We start from the raw sequence: 20,585 nt of genomic DNA, 5'->3' as shown, positions 1-20,585 counted from the left end.
GACGGTGGTGCGGGGGCGACGCTTCCACCCCAACATCGACGACGTTAACCAGGCATTCCACCTCCTCCTTCTCCAACTCCGTCTTGGCGTTGCGTCGAGATTATCAAGGGGATGATATAATTAGAGGACAAAGAATTTTGAGGGTGGCATTTCACCCTTAAAAGCGTCGCGATTACAAGGATCGAAATTGTAAGACACAGGAAACCGCGTACGGTTCCGTTTCCGTTGCCGACGGCCGAGAGAACATCCTCCGCTTCATCGTCTCTCGCATCGTAGAACATAGATTGCATGCACAAGATTTTTTAATTTGCTTATAAAGCTTACCATTTGTCCTCTGAGTTGAGACATCAATTTTCAAGGATACCACATCCGAGCATGACTGATCAAATCATCTTCTGTATTTTCAGGATATCTGGACCGGTTCGAATAGCAGGTGACTGTGACTACCCCGACGTCGATCTGGGCAGCATCGTCAAAAGTGTTGTTTTTCGAGTCTTCTCCTGCGGTTGCAAGTACCACAATGTGATCGTACAGTGTCTCGAATCAGTGAGTCTCCTGGACTATAAACCAAGATCTAAAAAATTAGGCATGAATTAAGACAGTGTGCAAAAGAACCGTATATACATGAGAGAAAACAGTTTCTCTCCAAAACGCGATTTCCGCAGTGTTTCGTAGGTAAGGATAAAAAAAGATGTCCGAACTTCTCGTGAATCGTTCATTAAATCCTTCGCCAAGTCGGTGGATCAGATGCAACGTGATGACCGTGTCAAAAGCTGTGAAACATCAACCGTCAATTTGAGCGACATCTTTTTCTGTGAACAAAAAAGCAAGAAAAGAAAAAAAAAGAAACAAACAACAACGACGAAGCAATAAAAATTCGGGAAAGATGATAGAGCGGGAATTCTGACTGCTTATCGAGACTCGGCTAATCCAATCCCCGGAAGAGGCGAGGGAAAGGGCGGAAGGATGTTTCACCCGATGTTCTGACTGCCTATGGATATATTCGGTCGCTGCAATAACGTCGGTGTCGGTGCTGGAGTCGGTGGTGGTGGTTGTGGTGGAGGCGGAGGCCGAGGAGAAGGCCGAGTCGGTGCAGGACTGGGGTCAGTTGGCGGAACCGGAAACGGCGGAGGAATGCAGTTGACGGGGGCTTCAGCCCCGGGGGCGGCGGCCTCCCCCGAGTCCGGGGTGTCGCCGCTTGCCGACGCCTACACGAAGATGACCAGCGACATACTCGCCGAACGAACCCTCGGCGATTTCGTTAGCGAACATCCTGGGGAGTTGGTCAGGACCGGTGAGTCGATCCTGGACTTACATTTCGATTGTTGGCAGGATGGGGAAGGGATGAAAAAATGTGGTTGAAGCGTGAAGAGAAATTATTAATGCAGGGATTTAAATCTGATGAAACTTTCCGGTTTAAATCGAAAACAAAAGTGAAAATTTTTGGAAAAAATTCGATCAGCTAAATCAATTTCTGCACGTCAGAGGAAATAATTAATCAAGAATTAAACGGGATTACAGTGTTACCAGATGTCATTCAAAGTGACTTCAAATCCATCCATCGCTTTCTTGTTCCCAGGTTCCCCGCACTTCGTGTGTACCGTTTTGCCGGTTCATTGGAGGTCGAATAAGACGCTGCCGGTAGCCTTCAAGGTGGTGGCGCTTGGCGAGGTCGGCGATGGCACCCTGGTTACGGTCCGCGCTGGGAACGACGAAAACTGCTGTGCGGATCTCCGGAATTCGACAGCCCTGATGAAGAACCAAGTCGCGAAGTTCAACGACCTTAGATTCGTTGGTAGAAGCGGAAGGGGTGAGTTACGAAGACGAATAATATTCGTCGGGTTTCTTGTATTTATCCTTGGACCTGAAACTGCATTTTAATGTAAAAATTGAAAAATTAGTCAGCCATAATTCGTCGCATCGAAAACGTGCAAACAAGGAAATGCCACAAATGGATAAATAAATATGATATACTCATAAATATGCATCGCGAGGTAACATGTACGCATAAACTGTATACAATATTGTTCACATTTGCGAAATGGATTGTATATTACACAAATAATATAAATTATTAGCAAATAATGAAGGATATTGAATACGATAAATTATCCTCAAAGTATAATTCAATGAAGAAATTTCATCTACTGTATAGCTAACATTCGAATAATTTTCCTTAATTTTTTACCTTTACAAATACAAGTGATTGAAATTTACAAGTTTCAAGATTTGAGCGTCTGTCACAGTATATTTCTAAATCATACGTTCATTCTTTTACAAGACCAAATAATTTTTCTAAGAGAAGCAGCAACAGGCAATTGACGAAATGTAACCGAGTGTCATAAAGCGCAAATACCGTTAAAGTATCCAAATTTCCCAAACAATCCCCCCCCCCCTCCCCCTTCTGCCCCGCTTTCATTCCTCGCCGGGGGTAAATTGTGGGTAATAAATGAGAGGGTGTACAGCGACGGGATTAATTGCACGACTCGGTTAACGCGTCGTTAACGTTACGCGAAGAACCGCGATCTGCTTAAGGAGCGATTAACAAAGTCCTTAGGTAAACGGAGGAGGGGTAGGAGGGAGAGAGGCAGCTAAGCTTAGCCTCGGAAGAGGAACTCCTTGGGTTTCTCTTTCATTCATAAAATTGGAAAGTTCGGAGGGGGTCCCCTGCGGCAAGGCGAATGGTGGAAAGAAGCTCGCACCCTTAAAGAATGCCGGATCCGGACCTACGGAGCTGGGTGGGTGAGGCAGGTCGTGATCGTCTTAAGAAGCCACCCCTATTTTTCCCAGATACTTCTCCTTCCGGGTGAAATGGCTCGCAGCCTCTCGACTGGGGTGGGTAATGGGTTTTATTTGTCGGCACCGCAGCGTCGCGTCGTCGCCTGCAACCACCCCCGTATTGTTTCTCCGAAGAAAGTGGTTCGGTTTAGAGGGACGTGGAGAGGGGAGAGAGGAGAGAGGAAAGAGGCTGAGACGAGCCGAAGCGGAGGGGACGATATTAATTGAGGTTTTAGTCAGGTTTTAATCAACGTTATTAGCGTCGGTATTTCCACCCCTGCCTTTCACTTTTGGCTTGCTGAATGTTGAGCGGCTAGGTTAATATCAATTGCCGGTAAGGGATGGTGGTGTAGTGCACGATCGGAGATGAAAATCGGATGGGTTTAATTCGCGTGGGAAAGACGCCGTCGCGTTGATTCTAAGATTGTATGTGTTCGGGTACTCGTATAAGCGAGATGCAGTCTTTGCCTGGACGAAGTTGGGATTAGAAGTGCAAGTGGATCTCACGTTTTCTCAAGGAGTTTTGGTGCGCGGGAATCTGCGGGGCTCTGATGCAAAGCGTTCGCTTCCTGTCCTCAAGTCCTCAGACCGTTCTCGATCTCGCCACGCTCTCTTATATAAGTGTATAAGCAATTCTCATTCCGAGTGCAGAAAAGTAATTAACAATTCCTAAGACACCCGGGAGGCCCGAGTATAATCGAAATACGAAGACGTAGGTAAGAGCTTCCTCGACTCGCCCGGGACTTAGCAGGTACCAGCGCTCCTTCGCGAACATCCTTCATCCTAGCTTATGTTAATTCCTCCCTTGAGGAAAACAATCGAGAGCTAATCCGTGACAAATGACTGACGCGTTTCTTAGGGTGATGTCGGAGGTTCGAGTCTATTTTCCACCCTGCCAAAATCGCAGTAGGTATAATGGTTTTTTTTTTAAACAATCCTTAATTTCTGAGAATATTATTGAAGTACGACGCAATGTCACCCTCTGAATAAGGAAGGGAAAAAATTTGATTAACTAGCGAACTGCAATTGAACGAAAGACGGAATTTAGGGAGTCTGTAGACCTGCAGACAGATTCTGCGTCGTTGCTACGCGCGGGCGTGTGTGTAGCCAGTGACTCAACCTGCCGGAGGATCAAAACCCCGCCCGAGAAGTTTGCATTATCGACGGCGAGCTTAACCCTCCCACGTAAGGCTGGCTGTAACGCTGTTCTATCATGGCATAAAGCCTACTTTGAGTAACCGGCACGGGGGTGGGGGATGGTGCGTCGGGATAGTGGCGAAAGAGGCGGGGGTGGAAGGGGGCCGCATTGATATGTGGGTATACCGTGCAAACCAATACCTGCTACCTACTTCACCTTCTAGTTTAATCCCTTTAAGGGGATAGATAACGAGTAGAACACCTGCCGCGCTACTCGCGCTCCATTCTAAGGGTGGAAAAAGGTTTCCACTCGTCGGTCAGAGTTGCGATTCGATTGACAGTGATTTTTACACTTGTTTATAGACGAAAGTAAGAAATCAAAATTCATTGATCGATGCCACTGTTTTTTCTTCAAAACTAACAATCCTTTGCGAATAAACGAAAATTCATTAAATTCAACAGCTGAACACACTCGACGTTTGCTCGTGTAACTATTCATGCGATAAAAATATGATCAATAGACGATCAGAGTCAGGTGGACAGCCGGATATCGTTTTGATACATCAAATGAATAATGTGTGGTTATTATTTGACGAAAGCTGGGTAACGTGTTTGCGAAATAATAACTGATATATATTAAACGCGTTGCTTCCGCCATTCGCCTCGGCGATATTTATAATTGAATTTTAATGTGGCAGAAAAAATCGTGCACAAATGACAACCGAAAACAGAACCTGACGGACGTTGACGCGCGATACTTCTTGGGTTTGGTGAACACTCGAAAGCGCCGATACGACCTGGTGTTTCAACTTACGAACGCACGAAGCACGAGTCTATTTTTACTAAAAATTGTTTAGACTCCTGGCACGACTCTTGCCTTCGCTTTGTCTCGGTCGTCACTGTAACGATCGGGCGTCGGAGATTTATCTGTTTGACTCCTTCTGCATCGGCTAAGGCTACGCGTCTCCTGATTGATGGTCTCAAGTTATCCTCGAAATTCGAACGATGATGTATCATTCCTAAACCTCGATTTATTGTACGCAAAATTTCCTTCGTCGCTAACGTAGCACGTCAACTATCTTCTAAAAATATAAATTACACACATCTGAACTCATCGAAACGACCGATATAAATTATTTTCCATAATAACAGGGAAAAGTGTGTACGCTCCGCGTGATCGCAGATGCGCGTTATTACGGCTGGTAACAGGCTGCTGGCTCGCCGTTTCGGTAGCTTCGGTAGTTTGTCGGTGACTGGCACCGCCAGTGATACCCCGGCATGACAACGCGTTGGGATAGTTAATGATAGTTTACCGCGGCGATTATAATCCAGGGTTAAACCTGGAGTTGAACAGGGAAATCGACGGGAAGCACTGCAGGTGCCTCGTTAGTCCAGGACTCACAGACGTCGCAAAAGGCGATCCGATCCGCCTTCCTCGCGAATGTCCTGACGCCAGGAAATCGCTTGAAGGGAGAAACGACGCGGAGAAAATAGAAGCCGGGAAGTGCGAGGTTCCAAGGGGACCGGGAAAGGCTCTCCTTGCGTGGCGAACCGCCGTGTGGCCACGAACTTCACTTCCCCTTTCCTCGTCGCTTTCCACCGAACATCCCAGACACCCAACACTTGCCATTATTTCGCTACTTTGGCGAGGCGTCGCTGGCGCTTCTCGTGCCAAGACGTAGGACTCGTCACCCGATACCTTCCACGAGTTGATTACAGTTATTTAGCCATCAGGAAAATGTTGTTTTGTAAAGTGAGGATTTGGAGAGGTAATTGGAGAGAGTCGTATGGGGGGAGTAAAAAAATTGCCAATCATGTCAGCGAAAAAAATTCAGGGCTAGAAAATGCGTTTATAGCTTATTCTTGGCGAAATGACTTTAACGTGGGTAAAAATCAAACGATTTCTTACCATACGCATGTTAATTAAGATTTCAGTAGATGAGGTTCTACAAGATTTTTTCTACTAGATAATCTACAATTTTATCTAAACAAAATTTAATTCAAAAATTTTTCGATCACACCTTTTCAATTTGGATTAAAGGATATTAACGGTATTTGAATTTGAAACTTTCCAAACATCCATACTTTATTTTTAAATTACACCTGCAGGCTTCAACGAAATTCTACTTGACATTACGGAATCCATCAGCATATTGTTAGAAAATTTTGAAAATTTATTTGGAAACCATAAGTAAAAATTAGAGATATAAACGCAGTCAAACTTTTTACTCTGACAAAATGATGACTCACCGTTTTGGTTCCACTCGAAGATTTGTCTGTCCAATTTTGAGCTTCAATTACTTTTTCCTGGGCTGTCGTGTCCCGAGCTTGTGACGCGATCGAAGAAGCTGTTCATATCGGCAGCACCCGCACAACACGCTATCACGTAAACACAATTGTCGTTATATTTTTTGCGTCGTTGGACGTGCAGAAGCAGTTCGCGTGCTGCGGAACTCGGTGGTGGAATGTGGGGTCAGGGTAGTACATTGCGGTGAACCTCTGCGTGTATCTGCTGAGTTCTGCATCGTGCGTGCGGCAACACATTTTACTATTTTTTATGCCTTTTTACCACGACTTCATTCCCGTTATACGAATCTTTTTCCCTTTTTAATCCATTCGTCTTGTAAAACGGTCGGCAATTTCCTTGTGCAAGTATTCTAGCTTCTCATGTACCTACTTCGGCGTTTAGTCCTCGCGTGACACGATGGAAGTCGAGCTTTACACGCTTTGAAGCACTGAACACGTATTATACGCAAATAGTCGAAACGTTGGAAAGATTTTTTCCTCAATTTATAATAATGAAATCCGTATTTTTGTGCAGGGAAAAGTTTCACCTTGACGATAACGGTGTCTACGTCACCTCCGCAGGTCGCAACCTACACGAAAGCCATCAAGGTGACCGTCGACGGTCCACGAGAGCCGAGATCCAAGACCAGTGAGTATCACTGTAAGCATTTTCATGATCACTTACTTCGTTACTATAGTAATAGTAATAGACTCGCCAGGCAGGTGCACCGAATGTTCACCGTACATTGGCATCGAACAGACAAAGGAAGAAGCACGCACTTAAAACCACAAGCATCGGTATTAAGAAACTGCGGAGCACTTGAGCTGCGTTTAAACAAAGACAAGAAATATATTCACTGCTTACAAACCCGCTTTACGCTCTTCTTGCATATTTTAAAAACTAAATTACTTCTCATTTCACAATTTTCACAATGGTCAACCACGAGAGTCACAAAAATATTAGATGCATGCACGCCGGTGCCTCAACACCTTGATTACACAATATGAAATATAAAAGATATCAGCTATACTTTGTAGAGCCATATTTTGATCGACCGACGCCTTTCGTAGCTCACGCGAGACTGATCCGACGGCCATTTGCAATACCTGATCAAAACAAAAAGAAATGTCAACAAGCCGTGACTGGTCTGACAATGAGTCGTAGCTTTCACACGTATAAGAAGTATGTATTTACGTTTCCTTGTAGCTGGATTTCAACTGCTTAGACTCTTACAACATATTTTTTGCCAGCAGAAATATTATAATAACTGAAAGTATATGTGTTTGAAATTTACTAACACCGTAAAAATTGAGATTTCTACTTTTCCCTTGCCTTCGCCATTATGTATAGAGAGCCAATGTTATGTCTACGAAACATTTGGTGCGTCTCTTTTGCTGGTTATAATAAAAAAAAAAAAAAACGTACTCGCGCGCGACGTCATCCGACGGGAAATGGCGAGTCTGTCTTCGTTTTGACGGTTCTCTATCGACTTTCCGATGCTCTTCAATATCGGTCAAAATTAATCCATCTACCAACGGAACAAGTTTTGATTCGGTATGTAATAATTGAGGTCAATATAATATTGACACTGCAGCACGGACGCGGGAGGACTCGTTGTGTGCACTTTGGATCACGGATCGGTCGTTTCCATTTTTCACCTTGCCACTCTGGCGTGCTGAACTCGGATCAGCTCCACTTATACGCTCGAGAACCATCCCCCTCGAGTATTGTGATTGCACTTGACAATTCCACGTTCCCCATTCACTAGCGAGTCTTTTTCCTTTAACCGTCGTTTGACTGTCGTTAATTACCGATTCCCTCGATGACGTCACGCGCAGGGTTGAATTGTTTTTTTAGAGATTTTTAATCAGCCCCTGAAGACGATATTTCCCAGCACTAGTTAATTTGAGAAGATTTTCCATGTGGCTCGATTCTACCTTATAGACAATTTCGATCGACAATGGAAAGAAAACCGTAAAAAAAACGTTCTTTCTTGATACCGTGTATATGTTATTGCGAAGTGTGAGATCAGGGAATACCGAAGCTCATTTCGGCCGGATGTTTATCACGAGATGGAAGTTAGAATTCTGTAAGGAGCTGCGGTCCGGCTAAGCACTTCCCGGCACAATTGCTATTATTTATAAGGGTGGCGAGCGCATAACCTTGATATAGGGCTGCGGTACTCTGCAGAGATATTGCACCAACCTACGAACTTCAGCCCACACAATTGCAGCTGCCTAACTCTTCCAAGATGTACAATTACGCCGTATACAAGGTATTCCTATTGCTGGCGAAGTTTGCAGGTGCATTGCGGGTCCGGAAGGGTGGAAAGATGTTGGATTCTCTATATACGGTTTCTACCGCAGTTGGATGCAGTTTACACTTCCATGACCATCGTGCCAACCGACACTTCATCTTGAAACGTTTTTGTCCAAGACGTCGTGGACTGTCTGGAAATAATTATATCCGTCATCTTCAAGCAGCCATTGCTCGTCTTTTAGCAATTATTTTTTTATGTACTACACATTTCGGGTCTCGCAGGTGTTTCCCGACGCTTCGTGCAAATTCCAGAGTCAGTTTTTCAATAAAAATCCATTTGGCAGGGTTTCGTGTTGTTTTTCGGTGAGTGCTGGTTTTTTTTACTATCCCGTATATAACCGCCTTCGGTGTACCTACCAAAAATAACTGCACGACTACGAGGCTGGTCTTGCTTCGCCTACAGCGTGACCACATCCGCCGCGTTGGCCGCATCTGTGGACCACCCAGCAACCGTAATTCTCCATTATGACACCATCGCGTCAAAACGGTACCAATGCCGAAACGGTTTTTATTCCGCGTACCGAAACGTCGGGAACTTTGACCGCTTTCGCTTCCGGAAATAAAGAGAATTGAATACCTACGTGCAAGTAAAGCGTGAAAAATTGATCTCATTCCGCTGTAGCTAATTTTTCTCAAATCATACTCTCGGCAAATGTTCTCCAGACTTCCGGAAGGATCGAACAGTCACTTGGAGCGAATGGTTTAAGCAGTCTATTTGTCACGTCCGTTACGAAGCAGGATCTTGTTTTGCCTAGTCTGTCGGCGGCTAAAAGGGGTTAAAAATAAACGTTCCTTAACGGCGAGATATCGTCGGCGCGTTGCATCTTAAGTTAAAACAAACCAAGTCCTAAAATGGCTTAACTCTAAGCTTACGCTTCGCAAGGATTAAACAGTGAAGAGAAAGGGAATACAGGGAGACGAGAAATGAAAAAATTCAGATGGGGAAAAAACCTGATAGTTGGAGGAGGGTGCGAGTCGAGATGAAAGCCGTGCGGCCCTTGGGTGGCCTCCGGGCGCCTTTGACAAAAAATTGAACCGCCTTATGACCCCACGTAAGTATAACCGAGTAGCTCACCGTAACTTGGGTAAATTAAGGGGACTGGTATCAGTTAAGTTCGACGGAAGGGGGGAAGACAAATATACTTATACGGTTCCGCATTGCAATCGCTTTGTAGAAAACTTGGATTTTCACACCAACGAAGGAAAAATAACACGCATAAATACAGGCCTGAACAGTCTGAAAACCATTTTCCCACATTCATTAATGATCACTTGGAACAGAGCAATAAACAAATCACCGTTACTTCTGAAAGAAATCAAAAAGAATTTTTTGATAATGAAATTTAGAATTTGAATTTTTAATAAAAAATTCTGTTGGTATTGAAAAAAATTTAACAGTTTCACGAATGATTCCGATGACATAACGTTATGAACAGTTTTCTTCTTATTGTTAGATTAGACTGAAAAAAACGACCAACTTGAACTTTCATTCACTCACAAACTGAAATGAATTTCGGAGGGTTTAAACTCGGACTCTCGATCACTGATTCATGGACAAATGAATTCTTTTGAAAAATAACGCGATGGTACCTGAGGCTGATTCTCCAGATTTCCTAAAACGAACTTAGGCTGTTATCCCTTGAAAGCAAGAAGGACAAGTAGAGCCTTGCGAGCGTTATCATTTATTTATTAGGTAGTTGGGTGGTGAAAGACTGCAGGGTTCGATGTTCGTGCACCGCGTGGCCTGTGAGGCGATGTATACGAAACGCCTCCCAAATGACTGTCGTAAATCGTTATAACGTAGTGCTGTGCCGAGGAGGAACCGAGGATCTCTATCCGACAATACACGTATCAATTGTTTAGTTGGAGAATAGGTTGGTACGAAGGCCTTGCGGCCCCCGTGAATCGGTTCTAAATCACTGATTTTTCTTGGCCCCCGGTTGAGCCGCTGAGGTCGAGGCGGTTTGACAGCACGACGAATGCGTCTTGGCCGCGCCTCAGGGTCGGCGCAAGGGTTGTAATTAATTAAACAAGCAATTCATTAAACATTCAACCCTCGACCCTCCACCCATCGGTTCGCTAGGGGGGCAAGGAAATTGATTGAGAAGGGTTACTAGGACGCTCTTGGCCAAACTCCGCGGTCAGTAACCTCCTTCCTCGACCTTCCTGATCTTGGAATACCCGTTTCCGAATCCGTGCACTCCAAGAACAATAATTCATCGTCGTTCATTTTCCCGATAGGTTTTCGAGAGACTGTACACGCACTGTGAAGTATAGAGTGCACTGGTGAGTAGCGATCGCCACTAGGCTAAAAAATTATCGAACACGACTGGATTGAATCGCTAAAAATTTAATCGATTATTTCGTATTTTTTTAAAACCGTGCATTTGGAACCAAAATTTCATTAATTTCAGTACGTAGTCTCAATAGTGAAAAAGTTTTTTGATAATTTATAGTTTCTTTCGAAAAATATTCATTTATCTTTCACTTATTAAATCAAATAGATATTCGGTGAGTAAGACAATGATAATAATCGATACTTTTATTACATAAATTCATGAAAGTAAAAAACAAAAACCGATTGTGAGGAAACATGAACGCGTCGGTCGATTAATCGCGACAAAATAATTGATTATTTTTGATCATTCTTATGCACTGCAACAGCTCGATTCGGAATTCCACATGACATAGTGTTGGATTGACAAATACAAATTATAGTTTGTATAAAATCAATATCGTACTCAGGGTTTTAAATCACGCATTAAATTTTTTAATGCATTGGCATTTCCATGAATGATTGATTTTAATGTTTTAATGAAAAAAATGTTCATTAACCATCGAGTTAATTTTTGTAATGAACAAAAATTTTCATTAAACAATTAGATTCAATAATCAAGGTATTATTTCTTCATAAAAAATTTTAAAACCCTGACCGTACTCTTCTTAGATTGTATCTTCTTCTCCGATTCAACCATTAATGAAAACGATTATTTTACCCAAATCTTCTAGAAATCGATAGTAGATTCGTAGATTCCAGTTTGCCACACAAAGCCCCAGAGAAGGCCGAGGGCAGCACGAGTTGTCACGTCGACTGATTCGTCCGCGGTAAAGAGGGTCCAGCCCTTCTCTTCAGTAATTGCGCTATTAATACCAAAGCCAAGTCTGTATTAGCAGTTCCATGCCAGTGTTCGCCTCCGTCGCCCGTCGTTTCGGCATCGAGCTTGAGGATGAATTCGCCGTTTTCCGCAGGCTGAGAATCCGCGCAATTCGTCGAAACTCGCAACGGTTAACCTTTTCCCACCACTCTTGAAAATGCGCAGATTCCCCAAAACAAAGGTGCGAAGGTGTCGTTCAAAAAGGATCGTTGACGCCGCCTTGAAGAGGGTTTGCGACCAGCGACACGTAACGAAAAACAACATGCGGCCAGGGCCTGGCGATAAATTTCCCGAATGAATGGCTTAATTTATGAAATTTATCAGCCCGTATCGTCGCGTGAACGGATTCGTTCAAACGATCTGCAGGTGCATCGAGGGCCGTCTTGAATCGTCGTTTCGAGTGTTGAAATAATTGAATGGCTACCGTTTAACTCGATCATTTACCCTTCTATCGGTATTCTGACAGGCCATTGTGTCTCCCATTGGCCATCCTCCTCTATTCAGCAAACTACGGTGAATTTCGCGCAGCGAGTTAGAATTAGGGCTTGAATTGGATTATCAGGACGGCAGGCTCTCCCCCCTCCCCCCTCACCCTCCGAACCCCTGCCTTGCCGTCATCAGCCTGTGTTAGTTTCCCGGTGTCTACTCACACGCCTCCGAAGCTCGCCTAGTGCTCCTCACACATCTTGTATCGCTCGTGTGCACGTATAGATCCTGACGGCGTGGCGTGGAGGAGCAGCCTTCGTACCAGGATGAGTTCGGGCACAGAAGTGGCAAATGCGAAGGGGTGGTTTCGGCCCTGCAGGGGATAGTCAGCCGCTCGGATGGCACGTCTTTAATTGGGTTGGCGACGCTGTCGGCGAGAAATAAAGTATATCGAATCTTTTCCCCCATCCCTTGATTCTCTCGTCCATCGGACGTTCAGCCGCGCGCTGCGGACTGTCTCCTGAAACTGGAGACACTCGCTAATGGAGGATCTGTGTTTGTCAAACTGGCAATTGAAAAGTACGCACCTATGCTACAAAATTATTCCGTGTACTTCGGGGCGGGGGTGAAAACTTTGCAAACATGGGAAAATAAGATATTTTTCAAAGTGTCACTGATCACTAGTCGTTCTAATCAGTGGCACTTTTGCTAATCAAGATTTCTTCGAAATATTGACTCTTCCAAGTTTTCACCCCCACCTGGAATTCGACATCGGCAAGAGTGATTTTATTACAGATCCTCGTCGAATTTACTCACAACCATAGTATTCACACCACCGTATGACGAATTACGTTTTTATTATATGATTATTTGAGCCGAGTGAATTGCAGGAACTTCGTTCCTTTAACTTCCTTGACCGACCCTCGGTCCAATGGACAGGCGCACGGTTGATCGCAGTGCTGTCACTTCTAGGGCAGCAGCAGCAGTTTCACGCCTTCGCCTTCGCCTCTCAACGCGGAGGACCGTTCTTCGCATCGCCGTTAGTTGATACCTTGCAGACGTTACCAAACCCCCTGCAGCCCCTATCGAATCCTCTGCAGCCGAGGGACCCGCTGTCATCCTTCAGGCACGCGATGCCAGCCAACTGCCAGAGTGAGTATATCTACTAGTCTTTAACACCTTGCCTCGGTCCGTGTGTCTTATCTTATATTTTCATGTTTTATGCTTTGTCATAATTTCGATGAAATGTGTTGTTCCTATTAAAAATTCCTATTCAAGTCTCGCTCTTCTGATTACTTCCAAATTCTTGTTACCACACATGAATCGGATTCATTCCTGTGCGCTCTGGTACCAATTCACGCTGTCGAATGAGACCCGAAAACAAGTATTCGCGATATTTTTCACTATATTATATTCTACCCACCTACGGAATCTGAGTTCGCAATCTCTGTACACACATGTGGAAATGCGCGCGGGTTGAGGTAGAGACTAGAGTGAAAGGGAGGAAGAGCCAGGAGGACGCGGTTTTAAGCCCCTTCGAAAATCTGCTTTTGTACAACGAATGCGAAAATACCACGGGCCATATTTCAGTGAGAGTATATTCCCATAGCACAGAGGATCATCAGGGTCGGGTTAGGTTCAATTCTCCCGTCTAGGTTAGGCGAGGATCGCCCCGAGACCTAGCTCCCATATACTTCTCTGCAGGAGCAGAAACCACAAGCCTGTTCAAAGCCAGATTAAATATTATATTAAAGGGGTTCGCCAAGGGCATCCTGGGGCTGTGGGGTGGCAGAGGAGGTGGAGGTGGGTGGGGGTGGGGGTGGGGGTGGTAGTGGCTCCAGGCGGAGAGGCGGGAAAGGGGCGATGGAGGTCCCAGCACTGACTGAAGCCCCGCTTGTTTGTACATGACACCCTATTATACAAGCCTGACTACGAACTTAGGCTAATTCTGAAGGCTTTATAACCTACACCGTATCGTTATCATCCCTTATTTTGGGCTATCGTCAGCTTTGCCGTCCGAATGACTATCCATGCTGACATCTCTCATTGAACGTGAGCTGCTTTTATCCGTTGATGTAATTTTTTTTATTGTCATCTCGAAACGATGTGCTTGAAGACTGCAAAGAGTCATTGAATCAACTAAATTTTCGGCCACAGACAGCGAAGTAAATACTTATTTGTGTCAATTCAAGATCTGTTGGTCTAAAAAAAATTTCTTGAAATCAATCAAAAATTTCGTCAGACCAACAGATATAGAATTGAAACAAATAAATATTCACTTCGGCACTCGTGGCCACAAACTTAGTTGATTCAATGACTTTTTTTTCTCTCAGTGTAATGTTCTCTTTTCTCCTGCACTAGCCGGTTGATGAATCTCTGTGAGATAGAAGGCTGTGGTTTCTAGCTATAGCGAGTGAGGATAGAAATATAACTAACGAGAGATATGCAACATACCTACCTACCTGTATATGTAAAACTCTACGCATATTTTGGTGTGAGTGAAATACCGAACGGTCTTGCCTTCGAGAGCGCGTTATTAATTTTCTCAGACACGCGAGATCGCCGATAGCATCTGCACAGAGTATCAGTGCCAAAAATCCGATAATGTAAAAATTACAATGAAAAAAAAGAAGAAGAAAGAGGAGGAAAGAGAGAGATAGGAAAATGAAAGAAAGAAAAAAACTAGCAAAAACGAAGAGGAATATTTCGCTTATTAATTTTTCACCGACGGACCACGGAGAATTCCGCGGAACATTTTAGACACGTGTATTACACACATATATATATATATATATACAATCTATAATATACAGATTAATTTTCTCGAGTACCTCTATAATGCAGATGCAAAGTATGATAATAACGGCAACTCGAATCTGAGAGTACCGAGTTCCTTTTTAGCTTCACGAATATAATTATTTCGGAAAATTGTTCACACATCTTTTAATCGTGGTATAAAAGTCGCGATAATTCGAGAACTTTTCTTTGTTAGATTTACTCGAAGTTACTAAACGTTGAAAAGCCGTAAAACTGAGCGAGAGACGAAAGCTAGACGGTATTTAGGCTCAGTTTCGGAGCGTGGGCGAAGGTGAAGGTACGAGGTCGTTTATTTGACTTGACTCGACCCGCCGGGTTGACCAACCCTTTGATCTCGGTGCCCACCCTCGAGGGCTGCCCACCCCCGTTACTCCTTTGCTGCCTTCGCTGACTCATTGGAAAATCTATCAGCGGTGGGGCCACTCCGTGGAAATATAGACAGGAAAACGGGCTGGTCCAGACGGCGGAATCCAGAGCCGAATCATTTCAATCCGCGCGATTCAGTATTTAAATTAAATAACCTACCGCCGAACGAAACCTCCCCTATTTTTATCCCCGTTTTCGGATGCCCGATGCACCCTGCACGCCAGGCTTCCAGGACGATCGTCAAAGACAGCGTAATAACTGAAAAAAAATTATCCTCAATCACGGATTCCAGACATGTTTGATTCTCCCCACGTGCTTCGCGGAATTGACGAGATTTCAAACAGCCGATTTTCAAGTACCTACCGACTGCTCTTCGACCGCGCGAAACGTTTTGTCGAGGTTTCGGCACGGGCACCATAATTAATTAACGCGTGACAAGAACGAGCCGACGGCTATGAGAGAACAGGAATTCCTCGTTATACACGAGCTGGACACTCGGTAGAGGTTTTCCGGATGGACACCCGCGATGAATAAACTCCAACAGCCGTCCATCAAACGCAAAACTCCCATCAGGGTGCCGCAGACCGAAGGAAAACTGGACTCGAATACTTAATCAGGCTCTGCTCATTTCATTCTCGAATTTCAGCAGCTTTCTTCATGCCGTAGGTATCAGGGTATGAAGTTGATTTTTTATCAGTATCGTCAGCTCGATAAGATAATAAAACTGACGTCGATATTTCTGCTCTCTTGAGGGAGAAAGGGGGGGGGGGCTCCATAGCCTATAAAATTTATTCAAAAACTATGTTTTACGACAGTAACATAATCATCGAAGAAAGTAACAAGTAAGAAAGCAAAAACCAAATAAAGATAAGCAGAATATTGTAAGTCCTATAATGTCCACCCTTTTTTTAATCCTGCGTGTAAAGTATTCGCAAATAAATTCCGCAACTCCTTCAGCTCGCAATCAAAACGGTTTGAATCAACGCCCGTAATTTTTATTCCTTGTAAGTCATTAAAAAATGATGAAAAAATCGACAGGATAGTTCTAAAATTGTATAACACGAAAGAGTGGAGGAAGAAATAGAAGCGGATTGTATAAATTAACGATTGGTTTGATTTCGATTGTTTTCCCCCCAGTGTCTCTCTGCTGTCTTTGTGTAACCTGATGTATTTTTAATGTCCGACCCGTTAATCAACGGTCGTTTAGCTTAATCGCTCCTCCTCCTCCTCCCCCTCCTCCTCCCCACGTCGCGCCTCCGCGTCTCCATTTAATACGCCCTCCGTCGCTCGCTCAGGCTGACTTTTATTTTTACACCGTTTTTTGTCAGCTGGTTTCGCGCTCTTTTCACGTAACGAGTAGATCGTGGCCGGTGATAAAAGTGAGCGGATGAACAGCGGCACTGGCACCGAATTAACCCTATCTTTCTCCTCCTTCTCGCTCGTTCCGCCGTCATTTTAACTCTTTTGTTTCAATTTAACCACCGTTTACCGCTTCCAGATCAGGTGTGAAAATATCTTTAAATTCAGTTTTTGAATCTTCAGAAAAACACACGATAAAATAAAAAACGCTATTTACTTCAAAGCAATAATAAAAAATACCCAACTTGCGCTCAGATATGTCTCAGTTCGGGTTGACGGCAACGAATTCCTGGGGCTACGGCAGCGCCGCAGGATACGCCGGTTATCTTCCGGGCCCTTTGTCTTCCTGCGCAGCTCAGGCCCCGTTTCCTCCACCGCCGCCTCCGCCGTCGCTCACCTCGTTCACGGGGACGGCATCGATGACGACCCCAACGGCGCCCGATTCGACCGCAGGATCAACGGTCGTAGCCGGTGCGACCAGCACGACGCCTCAGCAGGACGCTTTCTCCACCGTCTCGTCTCGTGAGTGTTTAAAAATCTGTCATTCCTTGCGAATTTTCGCTTCAATCTCTTCCAAAGCACTTCCCCAACCTCCACTTACACCCAATATTTGCGGGGGTGGTTTACCTTCCACGCTAGTTTCGTCTTTACTTCAAGCTTAAAAAATTTGGAAAACGGTTTATGGCAGGCTGCTATGACGATGACGTTCGTATCAAGCGCGAGGAAAATAATTAAGAGACGTTTTCAGGTTTGACACATTATTTCAGTTACCGTTAGAATTATAAGAAATCTAATTTCACAACGGTATTATCTTTTTTTAGTACACTTTTCACAATTTTATCAAATCTTACTCACAGACTCCAGTTCTCGTGAAAGCTACTTCTCAAAATAAAGTATACAAATCAAATGTCATGAAAATGCAATTAAACATTTGTCGTAAACCGTTTTTCAAGTATCAAAGCTTGAAACAAAGATTAAACCGTACAGCATCCGTCCAGCGAGTTTCGAACCTTTTCATACGGGTCATTCAGGCTGTCTGGAAGACGAAAAGGTTGATCACCCCTCAATTTCCCACCCTCGAACATGCCGCGTGAAAATAACGCGAGAATCCCGCAGTGGTTCCAGACACGACGACGCCGAGCCAGCCGGACCCTCTGGACCCGCTGAACACCCTGATGTCGGGCTCGGCGCAGAGGTACCAGGACTACGTGTCGCCGAGGTCCTTGTCGACGGACTCCAGCACCACCGAGAGTCCCGTCCACGAAGAAGGCTTCGGGCAAAACTACGGCAACTACTTTCCCACGCCGGGGGTCCTGCCCAGCATCCTCTACTCCCAGCTCTACACGAATCAGTTTCAAAGCTCGGAGAACACCGAGCAGCGAGTCGTCACCGAGAGCTGCAGCGTCAGGCAGGAAGAGGTTCGTCCTGATAACAACGTCTGGAGGCCCTACTAGCCGAAGCTTCTTCAAGCCGAGGATTATCCCAACCTGATGTGAAATTGCGGAGCCGATCACCTTTGACCGATCGAGTTGACAGCAGTTGACATGTATTTGAATCGCCGAGCGATTTTTTATTGTGAAATACGGATCGTTCGAACCGGCTTTTTAACGTCGTTCCCAAGGACAGAAAAGAGGGGATAATAAAACTGCTTAGACTTTGTCGGTGTATGCGAATTAGTGAACGGAGCTCGATGAACGATGCGGTTTTGTGTTGTAGTTTTGTGTGTGTGAAAAAAACTGTGGGCATTATAAATAAAAATTATTGAACGGTAGGATCGCTGTTACGCCGAATGAAAGTTTAATCATAGATATTGATTTAAAAAGTGAAAATTATACGTTAAAACGATGACAGTGGAGGCGAAGATTAACAAAGGTATAATGAAAGTGATCGATTCTCCGTTTTGTGCCAAATTTCATGACGGTTGTGGTACCTCAACGAATATTAGTTTGGAAATATTTGAGTAATACTGATAATAATAATTTGACCTGCATATTGTTATTATTATTATAATAATTTAGCGAGAGAGAATGAAATGACAGATAAAGACAATTAAATGCATATTATACATACATATTATTATTATAGCGACGAAGATGTAAATAAATGTAAATATATAATTACATGATAATATCGTTGTCTGATTATGCGTCGTCGATGGGATTTCATTCATCCATGATATGTTATCACGTATTACAATAATTAATTGTCAAAAGAGAAATCTTCTTTTTATTGCATAATTACGTTTTCTGTGTTATATATATATTTAAAATATCTCGGGCCCGTATATTAAATGATAGGGAGCGCGTGCAATATTGTTCAGCTGTGCCTTCCGGATCGAATAACCAAGAATTATAACTTATCTGAAGATCTGAACACGTGACGTTTGGCAAGCGAAGCAACATGCTATCGGGCATCGGTTATTGTTCTCGGTTTGAATCGTCGATTGCTTGCAGCAGAACGTAGCGGTCTGCTTACAACGCAATAATTAGTTCATATTATTTCTCTCTGTTTAACGTTGTTCTTCCCTTGTTGATCTAGTCTTGAATATATTGCTGTTATTTATAGCTATATAATATTAACCCCTCGTTTGTCTCCAGTGATGTTCACTGTAATCTGATATATTATGTTCAAACCGCTCGATCGGTGATCGACGTTATTACACGTCGAAAATACTTTCTCACCCCCATTCGTTGATAACACCAACCTGTAAAATTATATTATTATTTCTTACACATATCTACCGACTATTATTGTTATTGTAGTTTTTGACCAAGTCAAATAAAATGTATTTGAAAATAATTACACTTTCGACGAATTCAATCCTTAGCATCATCTCCATCCTCCCCTTCCTCCTCCTCTTCATACCCTGTGCAGTCTAAGCGACTATTTCTAATAGAAATCGAACGAGAAAAGCAGAGAAAAGCTTAAAACATCGTAAGACAATTGGAACTCGAATGAATGATCAACGCCGAGAACCGAAAGCGAGAAACTATTCTTGCGAAATTTTGAGGAGTGACTGCCGTCTTCGCGGGTAGGTACAAGAATGTGGAAAATTATACATAAATAAACATCACGCAACGATACAGCGTGGATGTTCAAGCCTCGTTGCCCCTTCAAGGGTGCCTTAGTTTCAAAATTACATTTAGCTTTTCACTCGACTTGGCGCGAGAAGACTGAGGGCCTAAAATTTCCGCAGGTACGTATCTATATACACGCGAAACACAAATTCTGCAAGAGCCGAACGAAGTGAAGATCGACTGGCTAACCGTCGTCGGAAAGCATCGAGGTTTCAAGCAATGGCACAGTTACTGGCTTTGTGTGTGGCGATGTTCACCGCGTTCCGAGCTGCCGGAGTACGAGCAGAAACAAGGTGAATCTCGACAAAGGGTAGATGGAGGGTGTAAGTTTATGGAAATTCAGGAAAGATTTAATTAAATTTCGACAGGATCCCCCCTCACCACCACCACCACCACCACCACCCCCTTCCTGTAGCCGGTGGTTGGCCCCATTAGCATTCGGCATACGCGTTTCCTCCTCGAGCATATAATCATCCGTATACATCCATACACGAGCGCACTTTGCCTCGGCCGACGAGGCCTTCTGATTAATCTCGCCAACTACGAATCGCGTCGGACGAAACTCGTGTGAAGGCGCAAGCTCCGCAAGCTCCGCAAGCACAGCGATTGCTGTAACACCGTGGCGCTGATAGACGCAGCGGTGAGCCCCTGTTTATGCTCACCTGTGTATAAATACGCGACGTATGCACTGCGGGGTATATTATGGAACTCGGGGGTGGCGGATCCACACCGCCAAATGTTGTGGAGAACAGTTGTTGGCTAGCGTTGGCCACTGCGGCCGGGGACACACCTCGTTGACTCTACACCGCCGCTGATTTACCGGTCCTGCCGCAGCCTCCCGCCCGAGCGCTCTATGTAGAGCGA

At 44.3% G+C, this 20,585-nt stretch overlaps 1 protein-coding gene across 2 annotated transcripts; it reads left to right on the top strand.

Annotated features, from left to right (window-relative positions):
• Positions 1–317: 317 nt before the first annotated feature.
• LOC124416068 (runt-related transcription factor 3-like) lies at positions 318–18,130 on the top strand. 2 transcript variants are annotated; one of them, XM_046896909.1, is made up of 6 exons: positions 318–1,294; positions 1,580–1,810; positions 6,737–6,850; positions 13,060–13,254; positions 16,900–17,166; positions 17,761–18,130. In XM_046896909.1, the coding sequence occupies exons 1-6, from the start codon at positions 994–996 to the stop codon at positions 18,096–18,098; spliced, it is 1,446 nt and encodes a 481-aa protein (XP_046752865.1). In that variant the 5' UTR covers positions 318–993; the 3' UTR covers positions 18,099–18,130. The 2 variants fall into 2 exon arrangements, with proteins under 2 accessions (XP_046752865.1, XP_046752866.1); XM_046896910.1 differs by having other exon boundaries at positions 6,737–6,862; positions 13,075–13,254.
• The last annotated feature ends 2,455 nt before the right edge of the window (positions 18,131–20,585 follow it).

Source organism: Diprion similis, chromosome 2 (genome assembly GCF_021155765.1).
Source record: "Diprion similis isolate iyDipSimi1 chromosome 2, iyDipSimi1.1, whole genome shotgun sequence".
Taxonomy (NCBI): domain Eukaryota; kingdom Metazoa; phylum Arthropoda; class Insecta; order Hymenoptera; family Diprionidae; genus Diprion; species Diprion similis.
The sequence above is the reverse complement of the archived record's forward strand: the minus strand, read 5'-3'. Positions and strand labels throughout refer to the sequence as shown.

Excerpts from the sequence above, each read along its gene's own strand:
- LOC124416068 (XM_046896909.1), top strand. The coding sequence starts at position 994 with ATGGATATATTCGGTCGCTGCAATAACGTCGGTGTCGGTGCTGGAGTC. Across the intron at positions 6,851-13,059 it reads AGAGCCGAGATCCAAGACCA|TGCTGTCACTTCTAGGGCAG; the intron begins GTGAGTATCACT and ends GGTTGATCGCAG. Across the intron at positions 13,255-16,899 it reads GATGCCAGCCAACTGCCAGA|ATATGTCTCAGTTCGGGTTG; the intron begins GTGAGTATATCT and ends ACTTGCGCTCAG.